Source organism: Erythrolamprus reginae, chromosome 4, assembly GCF_031021105.1.
Source record: "Erythrolamprus reginae isolate rEryReg1 chromosome 4, rEryReg1.hap1, whole genome shotgun sequence".
Classification (NCBI taxonomy): domain Eukaryota; kingdom Metazoa; phylum Chordata; class Lepidosauria; order Squamata; family Dipsadidae; genus Erythrolamprus; species Erythrolamprus reginae.
In genome coordinates this window covers 110,963,869-110,976,649 of record NC_091953.1, presented here as the reverse complement: position 1 = coordinate 110,976,649, position 12,781 = coordinate 110,963,869, and the positions used below count along the sequence as shown (strand labels likewise).

The 12,781-nt window shown below is 38.1% G+C and overlaps 1 protein-coding gene across 1 annotated transcript in view; it reads left to right on the top strand.

Annotated features, from left to right (window-relative positions):
* DOCK9 (dedicator of cytokinesis 9) overlaps nt 1-12,096 on the top strand; it is a 148,969-nt gene extending 136,873 nt beyond the window's left edge. The window contains 5 exon segments of the mRNA XM_070751200.1: nt 991-1,201; nt 4,457-4,647; nt 5,505-5,605; nt 7,158-7,296; nt 10,859-12,096. Coding sequence (XP_070607301.1) covers nt 991-1,201; nt 4,457-4,647; nt 5,505-5,605; nt 7,158-7,296; nt 10,859-10,981 — 765 coding nt within the window. The 3' untranslated portion in view covers nt 10,982-12,096.
* The last annotated feature ends 685 nt before the right edge of the window (nt 12,097-12,781 follow it).

Below are 12,781 nucleotides of genomic sequence, written 5' to 3'. Positions count from 1 at the left end.
TTGCTTTAATAATTGTAATAAAGCTAGTCTGGTCTTAGTAATTCATACTAAATACATCAATGTTTTTATGTCAATTTTTCAACAAAATGGTATGTTTTTAGTTCTCTTGACAGTATTATATCAAGCCTTAAATTAACAAATAACTACTGCACTACTATCCCAGCGACCGATAAGGTCCTACAGAGTTGGTCTTCTCCGGGTCCCGTCGACTAAACATTGTTTAGTGACTAAACAATGTCGTTTAGCGGGCCCCAGGAGAAGAGCCCTCTCTGTGGCGGCCTCGGCCCTCTGGAATCAACTCCCTCCAGAGATTAGAACTGCCCCCACCCTCCTTGTCTTTTGCAAATTACTTAAGACCCACCTGTATCGCCAGGCACGGGGGAACTAAGACACCTCCCCCAGGCTTTTATATTTTATGTTTGGTATGCATGTGCTGCATGGTTTTAAATGATGGGATTTTACATGTTTTTAATATTAGATTTGTTTCATTGTAATATTGTTTTATTATTGTTGTGAGCCGCCCCGAGTCTTCGGAGATGGGCGGCATACAAATCTAATATATTATTATTATTATTATTATTAATAATAATAATAATAATAATAATATTATAATATCATTAATAATAATATTATATTTAATTTTTATTTATTTATATTATTATTATTATTATTAATTTTTTCCCAACATCTTTATCACCCATTTCCTTCCACGTATGACTGTATGACTATAACTTGTTGCTTGCATCCTTCAGATTTTTATTAATATTGATTGTTTGCTCATTGCTTGACCCCTATGACAATCATTAAATGTCGTACCTCATGATTCTTGACAAATGTATATTTTGTTTTATGCACACTAAGAGCATATGCACCAAAGGCAAATTCCTTGTGTGTCCAGTCACACTTGGCCAATAAATAATTCTATTCTATTCTATTCTATTCTATTCTATATTCATAACTGAGCATTGTATTGTCTACAATTTTTTGAAGGTAAATCCTAAGGATTTGGATTCAAAATATGCCTATATTCAAGTTACACACGTAGTTCCTTATTTTGAAGAAAAGGAATTGCAGGAAAGAAAAACGGAGTTTGAAAGAAATCACAACATCCGTCGATTTATGTTCGAGATGCCTTTTACTCAGCTGGGAAAAAGACGAGGTCTGGTGGAAGAGCAGTGCAAACGACGCATCATTCTTACAGGTAGGGCAGAGAAAATGCAGCTCTTCTTTCTCCTGTCAATCAGCCACCCACCCAACCTATTTTCTTCCCCTTAACTTTCAGAGCAATCTGTGTATTATTAAAGGTTTGATGTGATTTCTGTCTTACCAATTCTCACAATTCCATTTGGCAGGAAACTGGTATAGGTTTCACACACAACACACACACACACACACCAAGGATAAGTAGGATAGGATCAATCATATTCAGGCACTTTTATGAACATGAGTGTTAGAAACTATTGTGCTGTATTATATTTACAGGATATGCTGTAAACATTTTTCTACCTTTATGCTGACCTTGACCTGTTTATCTAGGAGTCCTGAAGGAAGCTAGTGTCACATTCTTGTAAATATGAATGTAGTTCTTCAGGTGCATGTTTTATTGGGGTTTATTTATTTATTTATTGTTAGAGTTGAAAGGGACAATGCAGGTCACCAAGTCCAACCCCCTGCCTGAGCAGGAACCCTATAGCATCCCAGCCAAATGGCAGTCCAATCTCCTCTTTAAAATGTCCAGAGTATTGCAGTTCACAAGGTCCGCTGGAAGGTTGTTCCACTGGTTGATCGCTCTGACCGTCAGGAAGTTCTTCCTTATTTCCAGGTTGAATCTCTCCTTGGTCAGCTTCCAGCCATTGTTCCTCGTCCAGCCCTCTGGTGCCCTGGAGAATAAAGTGACCCCCTCCTCTCTGTGGCAACCCCTCGTATACCTGTAGAGTGTTATCATGTCCGCTTTGGCCCTCCTTTTCTCTAGGCTATCCATGCCCAATTCCCGCAGTCTCTCTTTGCAAGTCTTGGGTTATAGAGAAGTAGCGCAAACAGGATGTAAGGAATGAGCTAATAAGATGTTTTATTTAATAGAAACTAAAATTAGCACCAATCCCCCTGGGCAAAAATCACCAGACAGTGTTAAAGATACTGGTAATATATGCTTTAAGGTATCATTTTACAATTGCAAAAGTAGGTATCATTTTATGAAAATAATATTTTATCATTCCGATATATTTACTAAAGCCTATACTGGGATTGATTTTAGCTCTTTAGTAAGAGCATTCTATGATAAACACAGATTACTCCTATAATACTCTGAGCAAAGACAGTGATATTATTTTGAATTTTATAGTTCAGATTTTTTTTCTCTCTGGAGCAGGCTACCTATATGTCTTAAGGTAGCTTGATTAAATCAGGCATTAAAGCATCATTTGTAACAATTTTAGTGGAAAAGACTGTTTTGTGCCTTTTCACATTTTTAAACTCGTTTTGATTTATGATAGTATGTGAGACACTCACATTATGTGCATGCTTCAATCTCGTGTTTTATTCACGTCCTGTTCTTTTAATCAAATGTAGACCTACAAAGACCTGATTTTGCTAGAGATCTTCATTTTTATTGCCTTCCCATTGCCCTAATAGTTACTAATATGTCAAGGCCAGGTTATATGCTGATTCATGATTACCTTTGCACCATGATTATTTATTACTTAAGTAAGATTGGATAGCTGTTAGGGATGTTTTTTTCTCACCAAGCAATTACGACATCCTAGTTTCTTAGAAGACAGTCTGTAAATTGTTCTCAACTAATAAATATAAATCAATGTAAAAAATACAATTCGAGAAAATAAAAATGAAAAATCAGTGAAATGCAAATTAGTAAAATCAAGGGAATATATTGATCAAGAAAAAGTACCATGAAGTACAAGAACTAAGGACAAGACAGTAAAGAAAAAAAATGCACTTTAGCAGCAATAGAATCAAATAGGGGTTTTTTAAGCATGTGTTGATAGAAGAAAGATAAAAAAGAAAGCAGTCTTAACATCTTCGAAAAAAGTAGGACTGTAATTTTCTCATGTTAGTCCTTTTAACTGTGAGTGCTGTACAGTAAATTCATCTTACAATGTGCAAATTAACATGGGAGGAGACTTTTTTATTTCTTTGGTCACAGCTATTGGGTTCTTAAAGGATATAATTACACCAATAAATAATCTGGTACCCAGTGTGTTCTGTCGGGCTTTCTGGTAGACTCCTCCCAAAAATTCACAGGTACAAATTTCAGACACACACACGTTTGAAAATTCAAAACAATGTTCTTTATAATGAAAATTCACTTAAACTAAGCCCTCTTTTTGTATAGCAAAGAGCACTTGTCTCCAAACAAACTGGTAATTGGTACAAGTCCCTTATCAGTTCTATGATACTTAGCTTGCAGCTGTGAGGCAATTCACAGTCCTTCTTCTTTCACAAAGTGAAACACACTTTGCCCTGGTTTAGTTTCAAAGCGGGGAAAAATCAGCACACAAAAGGTCCAAGTCAGTAAAGCAGTCACGAAACACAATGATCAGATAATCCTCCACAATGGCCAAACCCACAGGCTGCTCTTTATAGCAGCCTCACTAATTACCACAGCCCCACCCAACCACAGGTGGCCTCATTTTCTTTGATAATAATCTCTTAGTTGTTGCCTATGCATCGCTCTCCGCATGCGTGGCTGTATCATTAACTCTTGTTCTGAATCCAAGGAGGAGCTAGATAATAGATCCCCTTCTGAGCTGTCTGCCACACTCTCCTCCTCCCTGTCACTCATGTCTTCTTGGTCAGAGGAGCCTTCATCATCAGATTCCACCAGGGGCAAAACAGGCCTGCAGCACGTGGATGTCTCCCCCACATCCACAATCCTTGGGGCAGGAGCTGGGCCAGAGCTAACCACAACACCCATGGCTTTTTAAATGCTTTTACTTGGAGTTTCATCATTTTGCAACTGGGATCTGAAATCTAGCAGAAGGATCTTTCATGGGAAAAATGCTAAATAATAAGTGCATTTTTTAAAAAAAAGCACTGCATCATTTGTGATACTTATTTGCTACACAGGGATAGCTATGTTAAGGATTGTCTGTGACACAAAGAGGAGCACTAATTTCCAAATTGGTGATTTTTTTAGACTATGCATTTTAGGCAAAATCTATGTATGACTCTGACTGCCTTTTTAATAACTTTTTTTATGGGGTTTTAGTTTTAGATAATGTTCGACTTCTTTTTTTTATCCCATTGTATCTATTTGTATTGTATTTTTATTATTGTTGTAAGCTGTCTTGAGTCCTTCAGGATTAGGCAGCATAGAAGTAGAAAAAATAAATATTTGGTCCCAATATAAAAAAAAATTGCATTATCAATAAAAAAAGTTTTTTATTTTCAAAACGTTGTGATTGAAATTAACCACATACTTTATCATATTATTTTCTAGTTATCAATTGCTTTCCATATGTAAAGAAGCGGATTCCCATAATGTATCAACAATACAAAGATTTAAATCCAATTGAAGTAGCCATTGATGAAATGAATAAAAAAAATGCAGAACTCCGGCAAGTTTGTTCATCCACTGAAGTTGATATGATCAAACTTCAATTAAAGCTGCAGGGTAGTGTTAGTGTCCAGGTAAGTGACATACATTTTTCATTTGGTATATTTCCTTTAAAAAAAAAAGGCACTAAACCATTTCCCTTCCTTTATTATTCAACATCTGCTATTCATTATATTGGACTAATAACCTAAATAATCAAAATCTAATCTAAAAAAGAGGAATGGATTTGATCTTGTCTACATTTTGAGCCACACAGTGTCTTATAATGAGACATCCTTTTTGTAAGTAGCCCTATTCTGATCTCATCCTATTCTAAATCACACAAGAGCAGATTTCCTGCTATGGATTGGCCCTTTCTACAACTGGTGTGCATGAGATTGGTAACGGTCAAGCAGAGTTTCGGTCAGTGACATCAGTTATTTTCCCCCAGGTATAATATGTATTATATATACAGTGTTCCCTCGATTTTCGCAGGTTCGAACTTCGCGAATAGCCTATACCACGGTTTTTCAAAAAATATTAATTAAAAAATACTTCGCGGTTTTTTTCCTATACCATGGTTTTTCCCACCCAATGACGTCATATGTCATCGCCAAACTAATAATTTTTGCAAATAAATAACAAAAAAAATAATTATTGTTAATAAATAATTATGTTTATAAATATCAGGATCACTAAGTGTCTTATTCAATGGTGAGTGCCAGTAATAATGGTGAGTAAATGGTTGTTAAGGGAATGGGAAATGGTAATTTAGGGGTTTAAAGTGTTAAGGGAAGGCTTGTGATACTGTCCATAGCCAAAAATGGTGTATTTACTTCCGCATCTCTCTTTCGCGGGCGGTCTCGGAACGTATCCCCCACGAAAATCGAGGGAACACTGTATATTATTACAGGAGAAAAACTATGTTAATAAACGGCCATTTTTCTTTTAGGTTAATGCTGGTCCATTAGCATATGCCAGAGCTTTCTTGGATGATACAAGCACCAAAAGATATCCAGACAATAAAGTCAAATCACTGAAGGAAATTTTCAGGTAAACATTCTGAAAATAATATTGTTGTGTTTGGGCCTGGGCCGGCTGCTCATGTGTGAGAGATGCATCACAGAGCAATTGTGAAAGTCTGGCTGACAGCCAGGAAAATTTGGCCGACAGCCCAGAGGATTTGGCAGATAGCTCAGAAGAGTTGGCAGACAGCCCAGAGGAACTGGCAGACAGCCCAGGGGACTTGGCAGCCAGCCCATCGGATAGCCTCTCTTCTCTGGATTCGAATGCCGAACAGATAATCAATATGCGTAGCCGTAGAGCAATGCAACGTAGGGCTCAATTACAGGATTATCAACGGTGATTATGGTGTCACCTGGGTTTGGGTGTGGTCCACAGAATGAGGGCTACAGTTACAAAAGGGAACAGAGGCAGAGGCAAACCGTGAACGTTTATCTGTGTGGTTTGGGTGACTTTGCTGTTACCTGCTTTGAGATCTTTGCTCTGTGCTTTTGGATTCAACCCAGCATTTTCAGGCAAGTGGGTGCTGGGAAACCTGTGAATCACTGCTTCTATCTGTTCTGTCGGGCTCTCTGGTAGACTCCTCCCAAAAATTCACAGGTACAAATTTCAGACACACACACGTTTGAAAATTCAAAACAATGTTCTTTATAATGAAAATTCACTTAAACTAAGCCCTCTTTTGGTATAGCAAAGAGCACTTGTCTCCAAACAAACTGGTAATTTGTACAAGTCCCTTATCAGTTCTGTGATACTGAGCTTGCAGCTGTGAAGCAATTCACAGTCCTTCTTTCACAAAGTGAAACACACTTTGCTCTGGTTTAGTTTCAAAGCGGGGGGAAATCAGCACACAAAAGGTCCAAGTCAGTAAAGCAGTCACGAAACCCAACGATCAGATAATCCTCCACAATGGCCAAACCCACAGGCTGCTCTTTATAGCAGCCTCACTAATTACCACAGCCCCACCCAACCACAGGTGGCCTCATTTTCTTTGATAATAATCTCTCAGTTGTTGTTGCCTATGCATCGCTCTCCACATGCCTGGCTGTATCATTAACTCTTGTTCTGAATCCAAGGAGGAGCTAGATAATTGATCTTCTGAGCTGTCTGCCACACTCTCCTCCTCCCTGTCACTCATGTCTTCTTGGTCAGAGGAGCCTTCATCAGCAGATTCCACCGGGGGGGGGGCAAAACAGGCCTGCAGCATGTGGATGTCTCCCCCACATCCACAGTCCTTGGGGCAGGAGCAGGGCCAGAGCTGACCACAACACTATCGTGCCTCGTGAATTCGGAGAACTCCTGGAATTTTCCTGCTATGTGAACTTTGTATTTGGTTGCTTTTTCGCTCCACAGGCACTTTGTATCTATCTGAACTTTCGCTTAGAACTGTGTTTGACTCCTGAAGAATAAGGACGTTTTGTTTAGTTTTTCCTTTTGTGTTTAATACAATTGTGCTGTTTATCACTGCCCGTGTGTGTCTGACCTTCTTTCCTGGACCCTTAATTACCGCCTGATATATATATATTTTTCTTAGACATAAGATATTGGAATCCTTTTAACTTCATTTCCATTTTCATTTCAGACAGTTTATTGAAACTTGTGGGCAGGCTCTAGAAGTCAATGAACGGCTTATAAAAGAAGACCAGATAGAATATCAAGAAGAAATGAAAGCTAACTATAGAGAGATGGCAAAAGAACTCTCTGAAATTATGCATGAGCAAGTATGTACTGAGCTTCACTCAAGATACTCTAGATTATCCTATGGTTAAGAAGCATTCTACCCATGCCAGTTATCTGACCCAGAATTTTCCTAACTTGATTTTTGTTTGCTTGGCTGTATGTGTGTATATAATACAGACAAAAACATAAATTATATATATATATATATATATAAATGACATTTGAACAAGAATTTGACTTATTTTTTGCCTTGAAACTGACATAAAAATAAGTTTAGCAACTTCCTTTTTCTCTCACTTTCCCCATATCTGTCCTGCTAGGAAATAAACCATAGGCTCTAAGATGAGCTAAATGGTAACATTTGCAGCATAACTATTCAGTAACAGTAGATTGCCATTAGTCACATTTCTGTTTATCAGCTGCTTAGTAAAAATTAATCTTTTCTGCCAATACTATGTTTGCACAACATGTAAGCACATTTTAAAAACATAGAACATATTCAGCAATAGTACACTGTATGTGTTTGCTATTTCTTGACATGTTTAAATTAAACATACAACTTAATTTCAAAAGCATCATTTTCCTACTATAGGCACAGAGTACCTCTGTAACATGGATCAAATTGCCAACCAATCATATTCAGCCCACCATTTTCTTCCCCAAGTCAACACAGAGAATTTATTTTTTCCTGATATTTAAACAATATTTAAGTGGTATCTGATAATACTACCTTTAAAAAAAACCCTCTACTTTGTACTGTGGAAGACCATTTTCAAAGAGAGTTCGTGAAAATGTGTTATTCTTCTAAATGCTGCAGACTTCTCCATACTAATCCCCCCTGCACTGGAAGTGCATTATATTAACATATATTGTATTTGTCTTTTACTGTAAAGCAACAGCTAATTATAAATCTAATTATTATGTGGGGAAGCAGTATAAGGAGAGACTTATGTCTGAAAAATCTGCATATATTTGTTTATTAATGTGTGAATGGAATTCAAGACAATCATGATGGAGCATCGTATGCTACAAGGAGGGTTGACCTGGCATTACTGCTATGCAATCCCTGTTTGTGTTTCCAAAACCAATTTAGATCCTGCTATAATTGGAACCACTCTTAATATAACTGATCCCAGTGCATGATACAGACTGGTGTGGGTGGTGCCAATAGTTTATGAACATCCCTTACGATTTCAGGAGGGAGTAGCGCAACATATTTCTCATGAGATTTGCAAACTGGAAGACTTAAGCCACTCGGCACTCTCTACGTGGTGCTCCTTATTATTATGAAACAATAATCTTGTGTTTTTTTTTAAGTGGGGAACCAACATTGTTGATCTCATATTGAAATATCTTAACGTTTTTATCTTATTATTTTAAAGGGTGCACTCCTTTTTTACAAAGTTAAACAACCTATTTTCCTTTCCTAAATACATATTTTAAAAAACGAAACAGTTTTTCTTTGAGAAAAGTGTTATCATATTCCATAGAAACCTTAATGGGCATCTCTCTTTCTTCCTTTTTCCCTATGCTGCTTTGAAAATGGGATCAGCTGGGATGGTAATATCTTTTAGTTTCTGGTTTTCTCTTTGTCTTTTAGTTACGTTTTATTTGACTTTAACTTATTAACACAAGACAAATTGCATTACCCTTGTTTATATTAGATTTGTTTCTAATAAATGAAGTAGTTTCTCATTCTCTAGCCCTAGTTTACCATACAGGTAGTATAGGCCGTCTTCCCCAAGTTAATAACTTCAAGATACTGTGCTCTTCAAGTCTTGACATTCCTAGCTAGCAGGATGTAGGACAACTCTGCATGGCAGCTTGGCATCACCACCAAGTGGCCTCTGTCAATTCACTGCTGCCAAGTCGCTGCAGGACAACTCCACATGGCACATTCAGTGGGGCAACTCTTCATGGGGGATCAGAGGGAGAGCCGGCGAGCAAGTGGGTGGATGAGGGCTTCCCATTTTCTCACTCCCTGCTATCATCATCCCAGCTCAGGTCTGAAGGGACATAGGCCAAGGGCAGTAGATGGTGTGAAAATGGGACAATCCTGGCTGCCGCCAGCTCCCCATAACCTGCCGCCATCCCTGGATTTTTCGACTGAAAGCTCCACAGCATTGGCTATAGTGGCCCAGGAGATTTGATTGGATTGGATTTGTATGCCGCCCCTCTCTGTAGACTCGGGGCAGCTAACAACAATAGTAAACAGCATATGACAATCCAATATAAACAGTTAAAACCCCTTATTGTAAAACCAAACATACATACATACCATGCATAAAATTGTAAAGGCCTAGAGGGAAAGAGTATCTCAATTCCCCCATGCCTGGCGGCAGAGGTGGGTTTTAAGAAGCTTACGAAAGGCAAGGAGGGTGAGAGCAATTCTAATCTCTGGGGGGAGTTGGTTCCAGAGGGTCGGGGCCGCCACAGAGAAGGCTCTTCCCTTGGGTCCCGCCAACCAACATTGTTTAGTTGAGGGGGCCTGGAGAAGACCCACTCTGTGGGACCTAACTGGTCACTGGGATTCGTGCAGCAGAAGGTGGTCCCTGAGACAGTCTGGTCCGGTGCCATGAAGGGCTTTATAGGTCATAACCAACACTTTGAAAATGGGAAGCCCTGCTGCTCTGCACTCTGTCCACCCACTCGCTCTCTCAACTCTTGTTTTGGCTGCCTGCAACAAATTGTCCCCGCGGTGAGTTGGCCATGTAGAGTTGTCCTGTCGTGACTTGGGGATAGTGGATTGGTAGACGTAACTTTGCAATGGCCAGCTGGTAGTTGCCATTCCATAGCCAGCATAATTACTGGTGATTGTGACTAGGAATGGTAAGAATTGCATTGAGAGCTATCTGCAACATACTTGATTAGATAACAAAAGAAGTTCTGAAGAACTTCATTTTTTGTGCTGACTCATCTCCCCCACTAACTTTCACTTTTACTTTTGCTTAATCATATCTTGCCATACTTGTGCAGATCTGAATAATTTAATATTAATTATGATTGATATCAGCAAGCCAGCTTCCAAAAAACCCTATCTGACATTGCATATTTTTCATTTACTCAATTTTTTTTGCTGGTTTAGATATCAGAAATAAAATATCCACCTCCAACCTTATTTGACTAATTTCTGTCTTTACAAATTGTCCTGAACTAGCGAATCCAGTGTAATTGAAAAATTGTCAGTCAGTAAATGTGCTTTATTTTTATTTTTTTAAAGTTATTTTCTTGGGGGAAAATAGCAATATAGAAGTGGGCTTTATTTAATATACCTTAATACATAATCCATTGTTGTCTTTCATTTCTGAGACTAGCAATGAAAGACTTATATCCATAACTATTTTTGCCACTAGAGAAATGAGCCAACCCTTATTGCAAGAATATATATGGGATGTATAGTCCCTTTAAATATTGAGATGATGTCACCAGGTAAATAATTTGCTCTCTTTCTAAAATTCATAGAGGGATGCTGCTCTCATTTTAAAAATTGCGTTTATGCAAAGGATATTCAGAATTGGCTGATACCCTAATCTTTACAAAGATGCTTATTCTTTACAGTGTTCTCAGCCTGTATGTGTAAGACACCCTTTTTTCTTTTTTAAGATTACTGCTGTGGAAGAAAAGGCCAATGTAATGTCCAACTCACTACACATTTTCAATGCCATTAGTGGGACAGCAACAAGCACAACAGTTCATGGGATGCCCAGCTCTTCTTCAATTGCATAACTGTCTTATTCATGAAAGTACCTTGACTTTGGAACAAGAGGGTTTGGGGATGGCTTGCTAACTCAGGATGAAATCAAAAATTGTGAAAGAACTATGCAGATTCTAGTTATTGTATCAATCAGGTATAAGGAAATAAGACATCAAAAATGCACATATTTTTATATTATGCTTGCAATACTATATGTTCTGAGAAGTATTTAGGAAAACTGATCACATAAGGATTTGATGAAGCGAATGGCACAATGTAGGCAGATTTGGAACGTGCGTAGACACAAACCTATGAGTGTTGCTGAAGTTATGCACATATGAACTGATTAAAGTATTAACCACTATGAACTTAATAAGCACTAAACAAAGGTGTTAATGTAAGTAGAAGTAGCTTTTTATAATGTCGACTAACAGTTGTGCTTTATTTTATAACTTACTGACATTTTGGAGAGCTTATAAGCTTAAAATTAATCAAGTATTTGCTTCCAATCAGTGGTGACTACATGATATTATCTTAAACAATAAATGTAAAAGTTTGTAATACATCTTATAAGGTCTATATAAATGTATTGCATTTTAAATATTTTTAATATTCATATTCACTTTCATCCTTTTACAATTGTGATGGATTCATGTTCATTCCAAGTAAATGCTCTATTTTCTTTTACATTTTATTTGTATATATAAAGTGCAATATGAAGTTGTATACTTTCTGTGACATTATGCACTGTTTTAAAAAAAAACCTAATTTTGCCAAAGTGATGGAATTTAAAAGTGGTGATAACTACTGTGGAAATGGTGATGTAATTTAAGGCTTTTGCTGTGTTGCTTGAAGACATGAATAATTTTATACCTGAGAAAGATAAAGGTTTTAATTTTATTTAACTGGAATCACTGTCCTGCTGTAATTAAACATTATGTATAACATCTATATTTTTAAAAAAGTTTAATTTATGTGCAATTTATTTGAATCTTTTTATTTTGCAAAATGTATCACTAAAAATCAAGTATTACATTATTTTAATAAATAATATTTTCATATTCTTTTTTTTTTTGACATAAATATTTGGTTTAGGTTTTGTGCTATTCTTAAGATTTGCAATAAATGGTAATACTCATATGTGTAACTTGGAAATTCTGATTTATTATATAGAGATGTTGATAGAAATTACCATAGCTAGATTTCTTGATGTTCAAGATAGTTCTTAAATTCTTTGATGTATGCATTAGAAACATAATGATTTCCTACTATTCTATTTTTTAGAATAGATTTATTTTGTGCAAACAGTACACTAAATTCAATGTTGGCTACCATTATATAGCTTGTATTTTTAATTGTGAGCACAAATCCAGCTGCATTGTTAATACTGACGAAACGTGCTGAATATGTGGTTACAGTGATCCCTCGATCATCGCGAGGGTTCCGTTCCAGGACCCCTCGCGATGATCGATTTGTCGCGAAGTAGCGGTGCGGAAGTAAAAACACCATCTGCGCATGCGCAGATGGTGTTTTTATTTCCACAGCAGCAGCGAGGAGCCGAAGATTGGGTTTCCCCGCCGCCTCGCTGCTGCTGCTTGTCCGCGCGCGTGCCGCCCGCCCCCCGCGCTGTTGCTGGGGCCGCTTCTCAGCTGAGAAGCGGCCCTGGGGTTTCCCCCGCGCGCGCGCGTGCCGCCCGCCCCCCGCGCTGTTGCTGGGGCCGCTTCTCAGCTGAGAAGCGGCCCTGGGGTTTCCCCCGCGCGCGCGCGCGTGCCGCCCGCCCCCCGCGCTGTTGCTGGGGCCGCTTCTCAGCTGAGAAGCGGCCCTGGGGTTTT